Source organism: Myiozetetes cayanensis, unplaced genomic scaffold, assembly GCF_022539395.1.
Source record: "Myiozetetes cayanensis isolate MyiCay16 unplaced genomic scaffold, myiCay2020 scf20-37, whole genome shotgun sequence".
In the NCBI taxonomy this organism is placed as follows: Eukaryota; Metazoa; Chordata; class Aves; order Passeriformes; family Tyrannidae; genus Myiozetetes; species Myiozetetes cayanensis.
In genome coordinates this window covers 7,470,012-7,480,072 of record NW_026087412.1, presented here as the reverse complement: position 1 = coordinate 7,480,072, position 10,061 = coordinate 7,470,012, and the positions used below count along the sequence as shown (strand labels likewise).

General features: G+C 46.5%; 1 protein-coding gene across 1 annotated transcript; it reads right to left on the bottom strand.

The window, feature by feature from the left end:
• Positions 1-2,932: 2,932 nt before the first annotated feature.
• Positions 2,933-8,476, bottom strand: ZP2 (zona pellucida glycoprotein 2). Its single transcript, XM_050317321.1, has 18 exons — positions 8,430-8,476; positions 8,281-8,354; positions 8,038-8,121; positions 7,856-7,950; positions 7,074-7,232; positions 6,677-6,721; positions 6,259-6,423; positions 5,788-5,884; positions 5,523-5,704; positions 5,035-5,164; positions 4,684-4,865; positions 4,513-4,604; positions 4,302-4,426; positions 3,844-4,033; positions 3,525-3,660; positions 3,337-3,433; positions 3,165-3,251; positions 2,933-3,078 (listed from the first exon to the last, which is right to left on the bottom strand). The coding sequence occupies exons 1-18, from the start codon at positions 8,474-8,476 to the stop codon at positions 2,933-2,935; spliced, it is 2,133 nt and encodes a 710-aa protein (XP_050173278.1).
• Positions 8,477-10,061: the final 1,585 nt, after the last annotated feature.

Below are 10,061 nucleotides of genomic sequence, written 5' to 3'. Positions count from 1 at the left end.
GCTCACTGCCCCTTACTTTATGCATAAACATGCCTTAATGGACAACTACTCATGTAGCCCTAATCCTACATCGGGGACCCCAAACACCTGAAGTCTAAGGGAATTTGGAGCTGCCAACTGTGCTACAGTTCCTGAAGCAGCTGTTTGAGCTCAGGCTGCAAAGAGCCAATGCTGCCTACACCTGCAACAGGTGACTAATTGCTCTGCCTCCTCTTGCTGCACACTATCATTCCACTTTGCCCTCACCTGTGTCAGGAGAGAGGGACAGACCTGAGTACAGGAAAAGAATCCTTTGGACTTGTGAGGGGAGCTTAAACTTTCCAGATAACACACTTCAGCAAGGGACTGAGAGGCAGCAGCACACACAAAAGAGGGAAGGACTGGGTGGCTGGGCTTTACTGTAAGTTATTTACAGAGTAAGGAGTAAAAGCCTGGGTGTTTCTTGATTTAAAAAAGTTAAATGAGTCTTCATTCAAACTGCCCCTGCAATGTCCACAAATAGAGCACAGCTAAGCCACCCTGGGAGAATTATATTTAAACCTCCCCAAGACAGATCTCCTCTCATGTGCCACATCTGACAATCTTCCCCCAGGCAGACAGTATGAGTCAGGGACAGAAGCCAGGCGAGAACAACCCTCCCTTTGACCTGGATGGCTGTCACTGTGTGCAACCTTTGTCTCACTTGCCCGGGCAATAAAAATAGTACAAAATATAGAAGTCAAAGAACGAAAGTAAAGCTCTCACCTCCTCCCTTAGTGAGGAGACATGAGGTCTTTTAAATACTCTCATAGTGCAAGTCTCCAGATTCGCATAAGCAAGCTATGTGAGAAATATTTTAACACAGTGGAATGTTAAAGTAGCATTTCTTTCCTGGAGTGTTTACACAACAGTCACTGTAACATTGTTTAGTAAACTCCAGCAATGAGAAACAAGAAAACCTCTGCCTGAAGACACACTGATCTTCTCCCACACTTCAGAACAAGAAGGATGGAGAGAGGGGATATTAAGAATATTAGGTCTACTTAGGTCAGAAGAGCTAAAAGCCCATACAGGTAAGTAGAACATGCTGTCAAGTACATAATCCCTCTTCATCAAGCACCACTTTTCTGGCATTTGCAGAAATACTTCATATTCCAGCCAAGTGCTAAGTCAACAGGACTTAAGTATAATAGGAGGTTTGCTGGACAGTAGCCTAAGTAACCACTTCAACCCTAACCTCTATCTAACAGACGGTAAATTACTTGAAAATAAGTAGCTCCCATATGAGATCCATGATTTCACTGTATTTATCTGACAGTATAATTTTAATTAAACACCAGCATAAAGTCTTCCACTGATGATGTTCTCAGTACTCCATGCTCTTTTTGCATGAGATACACATTAATATTTAGAAAGTATCCCCTGAAATCTGTTGCCTGAGGAACAGCTCATCAATAGTGCCTCAGTGAGGTGAGGGCTATGACAGGCAAGCCCCCAGCCCTGTGCTATTTATGCATAGCATGTTTGACAATTGGCAAGGTTTGTGTAACGACTTGCCCTGAACATGCAAAGAACATGGAATTGAACTTGTGATGATCACTGCCCCTGCTCACAGAGTTGCTAGACAGTATTTAACCCAAGGCTGTTACACTCCTAGTGCAAAGCCCTTTCATCCCTTTTCATTCTGTCACATGCAACTGTATTTTATGCCTTATTTCCTTGACCATGCAAAGCAACGTGTACAGAATACAAACTAAAAAACAGCATGCTGAGACTGCCTCACCTCAGGTGAGCAGTGTTACATCTACAGATAGTGCTGTCCTTGTCTATACTGAAAGATACAACAAACATTTACAGTGACATTTTAAAAACATACACTAAACTTTTAACAAAACACTCAATGTATTCCTTACCCTGCTGAAGGGGAGTAACTGCTAAGACAAGTCATATTCTTTGCCTATGGCCACAGAAACAAAATTTCCCCTGAAAATTTTGGCATTAAACCAAAGCAAATTAAACTACACCTTACAAATGAATACACTAAAGAAATCGCAATACTGGTGGCAATGGGAAGAGTAGGTGATAAACAATGTTAACTTAGTGCTCTAACAGACCTGTCCCAATGATCAAGTCCTAGAGGAGCAGAAAGCAGTTGCTGTAACCAAGTAGAACATAAGAAAGCCACAGGTCAAATGTAAGCTAATGAAGTTGGTGTGGCACAACCAGTCTTCAGAGAATGTGTATTAATGCAGAGGCAGCATCAGAACTCTCCATTTTCCCTGCCTGCAGGCTAAAATTATTTAAGTCCTGTTCTGCACACAGCCGGGTGTTAGTTAGTTCACATGGTAATTCCCTTCAGATTTGGAAGACATTCTTTTAGAAAGGAACATATCAAAAAGTCAAACTCTTAGGTTTGATAGAGTATTTCCACTGTAGATCTCCTTTAAAGACCTTTCATAGTTCTCCAGTTCCCATAGTAAGGAGAAAGGCTTTTGTTGGGGATTATTGTTTTGGTTTTTTTTGTTACAATAATATTTTAATACAATTGTTGGGTGTGTTGCTAACCAAATTTCAATAAAGCCAAGTTCTAGTTTCCAGTTGCAGCACATAGCTCAACACCTGGAAGAGCTACACAGACTGCAGATATTGGAACAACATGGATTTTTAAAAACCCATTTGAATGAAATCACAGTTGTGAATAAAAGCATTTGATAAGCACTTCAAAAAGCAAACTGACTGCAGAGTCCAACAGGAATTTAACACAGCAGTGGGCAATCCAAGAACAAAGACACTCAGGAAATTAAGTGTTATAGTCATTGCTAAAGCTAAATCTACAATAAGGAGATACTCAGGGGACCAGAAGTATTGAATTTCATAAATAGATGTAGGAGAGGGAATACATGACAGACATAATTGACAGAGTGACTACTCCAAGTTTATTTGGAAATAAACATTAATGTACCACATTTACCATGTGTGCTCTTCTCTTTAGACATTTAAGAAGAGCCAAAAACAGCAGCATTGTGGCCACCAGAGAGAGAGTACCAACAGCAGCCATTGCAAAGCCAGCCCAGGCCTCCTTGCTCAAGAGAGTGCTTCCTACAAAGCAAGGGGAGAGGTAGTTTTTGGAGACAGCTCTCCATTAGACCCACACAACACCCAGCAGCACCACACTGGCTCAGTACCTCGGGTTGTGGACCATCCTTCTGGCACGAGGAGGACAGGACCCCCCAGGCTCGCCACTGTAGAGTTCACCTCTGGCCTCCCGCTCTCTGCAACCAACACAGCAGAGTTGAAGCCCACAGTGCAGTGGGCTGTCTTGGATCACTGCAACCTAAAATGCTACTCAGGCATTACCTCGCTTGCTTCTAGATGGCCTTGGGCACCTTGCCATGCACAGTGGGGAGTCTGGGTGGAAACGGTCACAGAGCAGAGCACTGCAGTGGAAGTACACCTAGGACAGAGGGAGAGGTCCATTATTACTGTATTTTGAGACAATAACTGCTCCTATTACTGCTCCCAAGTAGGAGGATAATGTCACCTACCAGGCCAGGGAGGGCTTTGTCACCAGAGACAAAGGCAAAAGTCTTCACTTCCAGCCTTTGGCGATAGTTGGCATAGCTGACCCCGTGCCCCACAGGATGGAACACGGTCCTGTAGTTGTCCAGGTCATACTCACACCTGCCAACAAGTAAGAATCAGGTCAGAACAGGAGGGTAAAGAAAGTTTGGGTTGTTGGGTTTGATTTTTTTTAAGCAGCAAGACAGAGGTGCTACCATCATCTTCCCACAAATTCCAGCATACCAGGGCACTACTTGGAAGGCCCCCTCAAGGCCACCTCTGTTCCTCTGGCAGGGCACTCACCCATCAACAACAATATTCCACTGGGGAAGTGAGCTTGGATCTTGTGAAGCTGTTGCCCAACAGTCATCCAGCACCAGGTGGACATTGGGATCATTGCGGTTCAGGACCTGAACTTCCAGGAAGATGGGCTGCCGTAGGTACCTCACTATGGGATACTGATCCTCACGGTACGGCTGCCTGTACGAGTCCTCTGCAAGAACCAAAGCCCTGTTAGATAAGCTGGTGTGCAAAGTGGGTCCTGTAAACAGCTCTGGTCTCAAGCTCTTCAATAGCAGCTGATTGAGCAGCCCCAGTCTGTCCCAGAGCCAAATTTGAGGCAGCTGCTTCAAGTAGCATGGCTGGGAGGAAAGGAAACATCAGAACACTGGAAGGTCACGTACCAGAACAATTCACTCATACATCCTCCCCTCCACAAGCTCCACTTACTTCCCAGCCACTGAGCCCAGAGTCAGCTTTACCTGGGTAGCTCAGGAGAACTAAAGAGAGGGGACCTCGGTTCACTGCAGAAGGCAGAGGAGGACGGTTGTCTACTTTTATAGTGAGGGAGGCATCACCACTGCTGAAGGAGCACAGGACTGTTAGCCTGTAACAGGGAAGGAGCAGGTAAGTCTTACATGAATATATGGGTAATACTTAGTCCTGGATATCCTAAAGAGGTTCCAGACACACCTGAGTTCACTGTCCCTTGAGATCCTGCCCAGTGGAACATCTGCTTGTAATGCCCTCACCTCATTCTCATAAACAATCTTCTCCCCATCAAACTGTGGATAAGGAGCAGCATTAGTGAGGGTATTCCAAAGGCATGCAGCCCACCCCCACCAATCCCAGCTACAGACTTACCCAATACCTGGTCCCACACCCATTCAGCGGGACATGAAACCAAACCCTGTCATTCAGAGGCGACTTGAAGGCTGGCCGGCACGCAGGATCTCTGAGCCTAAGGGTCTCCAAATCCAGCAGTGGTGTGGTACTGTCAGCAAGGATTTCAAAATCCATGTGCCCATCCTGGGTGCATACAGCAGCTGTAACAGAGGTTCAGGTAAGTTGTTATGCCAGCCAGTGACAGCTCAGTCTGCCAAGAGCTGTTGGTGAGACAAACTGGTCCATCACAGGCCAGTGTAAGAACAAGGCTGTGCTGAAGAATCACCACCAGGCAGCACAGGGGCTGAGGTCACCGCAGAAGTCACTCACCCATCCGCGTGCGCTGGTCACAGGGGCACTCAGGGTGCATCACCATTGCCACGGTCTCCCCATGGAAGTGAAAAGCCAGTTTCAAAGAGGACATGTAGGACTGAAGTCCTGAGCAGCTCTCCCCGTGTAGCTGAAGGACAAGAGTTACTCTCCTGGAGCAGCACTACACATACATGTGTTAGAGCTGTTTAGCCCCCCTGAGGCCACTGTGTTCTTCACCCTCAGTTTGTTTGCATGTCCCAGGCATGCAGAGTACCTACCCCCTCCAAGAGGAATATTTTCACCTCCTATTTTTGCCAAACCCACTTTATCTTTGGTGATGCCCATCTATTACAGAGTCAGTTAAATCACACCTTCCCTCAGGCAGTGTCGAGGGCACATGACTGCCTTGACAGATGCTTAGCCAAAGTCAAAGCTGCTGTGCTCTGGTTCTCAAAACACCAAGCTGGGATCACACCAATACCTGTGACCCAAGGATCAGAACTCACCCTGGACTTGAGAACTGCCCTGCTAATATGCAGCCTGACCCCTCTTTGCATGTCCAGAGTGATTCCATTTTCCTGAAGCTGATCCATGGGGATGGTCTTATCTTCTACATCCACAGCCATAAGGGTCCCTGGGAAGGCTGGGATGACAACAGTCATGTGTGTGGCATTGCAGATTGCTGGACCTGCAACAACATCTTTGGTTAAATTTAACACCAGTTTCCTTGGGGCAAAAGCAGGTCAGGTTCTGACTCTTCCTGTGGGTTACCTGGTGCACAAAGCATTCTTGCCTCCACAGTCAGCCTGCGTTCAGGAGAGCCATCCACGAGCTTGAGTGCCACAGCGTAGAGCACCTTATCATTGTGCTGACAAAGAAGATGGAGCTCTGTTAGTGCTCAGCTTGCAGTCCATCACAAGACCAACCCCATAGGGTTATGTACTACATCAGACTGCTGCTGCTGGTCATGTTTGCAACAGCAGTTTCCTCCTATCTCAACCTTTCTAAAAAAAGCTGCTCATGAGACTGCCAGTCAGATGATGCCAGGACAGGCTATAGCTGTGCTGCTGTCTGAGGTGCAACACTGTGCTCCCCCATTTCATCATGCTGGGCAGTTCAGTGACAGCTGTGCAGAGTCAAACAGCTTTACATCAGCTCTGCCTGAAAATGCTCTCCACAGGTTTACAGGAGGGAGGTGCCCAGCAGCACTAACTCTGCAGTGCCAATTCTCCCTTCACCTACCCTGTAGGACACCACTCCAGTGGCAGTAAAGGCCACCTGAAAGATCAGGTTGTGGCCATCAACTAGAAAGTTGTAGCCTTGCTGCACTGCTTGCCCAAGGCTTAGCTGATGTATTGTGGTTCCATCATCAACTGACAGGGTCCAAGACAATGGAGTTGCTGGAACCTGCAAAGCAAGAGGTCCTTGCTTAGGAGGGAAGGCACAGAAGCAGCAAGGCATTAGACTTTCCCCCCTTGCAGTGCTGCCACCTCACAGGTTTTACATTCAAGCACCCTTTACTGACAGCATGGAATGAGACTTCCCAACAAGGTGCAATTACACCAGAGATAACTACTCCAGCTTGGAGACATCAGGCTCAGTTTAGGTCAAAAATCCCAGATACTCCCCCCTGCTCCCTTTGCCAGCAGAAGGCACATACCATACGCTCCTCACCAAAGCTTGAAATGAGTCCTGGGAAAGTAACCTGAAACACAGCACCAGGGTTAGACCACAGAAACAAACAGAAGGCTGCAGGACTGTAATCATGAAGGAAAATCTCGAGCTTCCCAAAGCAAACAGCCAACATCAGCATCCCAGTTCCCCCTGCAACGGGGCAGGAGCCAGACTGTGTGCATCATTAGTGACCTCTTGCAAACTGGCTCTCCAAAGAGCCAGCAGCCATGCCAACAGGAACATGCAGCCAAGAGACCTCCCCAGAGCCGACTGGAGCTTTCCCCAGCTTTCTGCAGATCCCAGACACACCATTCCAGGAGGCAGCCAGGCCGCCTTGCGAGCCTCAAAGCGGGATCTGCAGCACTCCCCGTTCCTCTACTTACGGCCATGAAGTCTTTTGTACAGTTTGTTGCACCAGCAAAGACAGGAGTAATGACTTCATCTGCACCAACACTGTCACAGTGAGTGCTGTAGGTTACATTCATCTCTTCTCCCGTTGTGTCATTCACCATCAGCTTCAACATTAACTTGTGCTGACCATGCTACAGGCAAAATACAGTAGGAAAAAATATATGTTGAACACAAGATATCTGAGAAAACTGCAGGAGTCAGAAGAAAGCTTCAAGAACTAGCAGGTTGCAGAGTCAGAGTCAGCTGTTCAAAAAACTAAGCTAATGAGTGCCAAAACCAAGAGTCTTCTGGTATTTCAAATGCCTAAAGCAATAGATGCCAGTAAAGCTTCTGGGTTTGACCTCCCACTTACTACTCTACCTCAAATGTTTTGATTAGCATGTGTTCCTAGTTGCTCTGTCAATATGCATATATTTAAATAGAGCGGTGCTCTAAAACACTTGAACCTGGTCCATAACCCTACAAGAAAATCTGTGAAGTAGCTCAAGGCCTTTACAGGAGAACAAAGCATTTATGGCAGGCTCTGAGGGGTTTAATCTACCATTGAGAAAACAAGAATTCAGATAGTTTTTGTCCAACTTCTGACATGAAGTGTTCTTCTGTGTTTTAGTTATCAGAAGTATATGTATTTTCACTCTTGAAGAAAGCTAGAATTAGAAACCCTTTTAAACCCAGTCCTGTCCAGAAAAGAAAAAAAAAAAAAGAAATCCCTATGCTCCATTACAGCAGCTTCCCAGAAGGAAGACCCCTTTACCTCCAGGCTGGTGCAGTTCTCAAACAGGACACTGAGCATCAGCCTCTCATAATCCACAGTGTGGTCACAGGCCATGATCTCCTCACCACTCACATCTAGGGAGGACATGAAAGATTAGCCCTGCAGGCAGGCACCTATTTCCAGGCTACAGCAGGCAGGGCCAGGGCAGTAGCAATACATACCAACAACAAACACATGCCAGGAGTAGTTGCCAAGCTCTCTGGAAAACTCAACTTCCATCCCATCCCTATGACAGGTCACATTCTCTGCAGAGAAGAGACCACCATGAACTCCATTACCAACCTGCAAGTCCCCAGCCAGCCCTGCTTCAGAGCTCCCTTCCATGCCAAGGCAGAGGGGAAGCAGCTCCAAGCAAGCCCCAAGCCCACCTCCACACCACTGCCAGCCCAGAGGGGGCACATTACCCAAGAGATCCTGATCTCCCAGGCCATCAGCACAGGGGGCTAAGGGCAGCAAAAAGCCAAACAGGAGCAGCAACCTGCAGGGAAGAGAACCAAATGAGAGAGCAGCAGGGAAAGGACCCACTTCCCATCCCTCTCCACACCCCACTCACCACATCCTTGGGGTGCTCCAGCACTGCTGCTCCACAAACAATTCCATCTCCTCACTAGAACCACAAGCTTACCCCTTCTCTGCCCAGGGAGGGTTATATAGGACCCAGACCTGGCTCCACACAGGTGCCACCTTTCTGCTGCCCCGGGAACAGAACACTTGCACCTGCTGCTCGTTGAGATGGGAAGGCTCACGGGAGACCTTAAGGTGATATTAAGTCTTTAGCATGGATTGTTGTTTCCCTCTATTTTGAAGGCATCTTTTTCTTGCTCTGATTGTGTACTCCCTTCACTCCCTTGTCAGATAGTGCATAGAAAAATACCTGTCTTTTTGGCAGTTATTTTTGAGAAAGGAGATTTCTGTGCCACTTTGCTGTCCCTGTCCCTCACACACTGGCAGCAGGACAGCCTTTGAGACACCAATGAGCTGAACATGGCTTTCCTTGGGACTGTTTGTAGCACTGGTGATCATATCATGGGGGAAAAACTTCCACAAAACCAAAATGCCAGGCCAGGGCTTCTCCTTTTGAGCGCTCACAGCAAAACCACTTATTTCATATGTCACTATGATACAATAGATAACGTCACTTCTTCCAGCCCTACAGAAGCCCCTCAGTTTGCTCTTATGTGCCCAGTATGGCAGAGCATCGAGGTGTGGGGGTGAGACAGAGCTTTGGCAGAGTTGGCTTTGTTGCCTTTCAGTTTTGAGTATTTTTATCTATTGATTAAGGCCTTGCTCCTGAAATGACACATGAAGGCACTGCGAGGGATGCCCTTGGACCCACACCTGAGCAGTGAGCACGTTAGGATGGATCTCAGGCATCCCCAGTGGGGTCACACTGAGCCTGGCTGTGGGAACTGGCTGCTCAAGAGGACATCCAGCAGCAGTGTCCTGGGGCACAGCAGTTTTACCACCCTAAGAAATGAAGAAATAAGCTTTTATTGTTGTTCAGATGCTGTCGTCATCTCTGAATTGTGTAGCCACGATTACCCAGTGTGACTAATTTCATTCTTCCCTAGACCCATTAGTTCCAAAGATCTCATTAGGCAAGCAGAGACTTCCTTGCCTCCCCTTGCATGGCCTTTACCATAGCACATTTGGTGCTTATAAAAGTTGGGATGAGGAAATGCTGTGCTGGATAATACCTCATGCAAAACAGATGGCACGACAACAGCGCTGTGCGTGCCGGGCTCCAAGTTATCTGGAACAACATAACCAGTGATGCTGCAGCCTTTCAGTCCAAATAGTTTGTTTAACAGGTAATATTTTATTTAGGATAGTTCTCAAAATAATAGAGCAATAATCATATAGCTAATAAAATCCAATAACAAATCAAAGCTGCCAGTTAAATAATTCATTAGCTTACAACACCATGTGCCATCACAACAGAGCTTCTCTTGAGCCTGGTAAGACGTTTCAATTGGAAGTGGTTTTGAAGTTCTTTTCAAACCCAAAAAGAAAAGCTTCATTCTAACCACACAGGGAGTTTAAAAAGTTTACAACTTTGAGCTTTAGTCTCAAAAGAATAATCTCCATTCAGGCTGAGAATTTAGCTCATTTGATGTTGAATCATTTATTGCATTTCAAGTTGAGGTTTTTGGATTGGACAAAGATGAACAAGTACCAGGAGTTA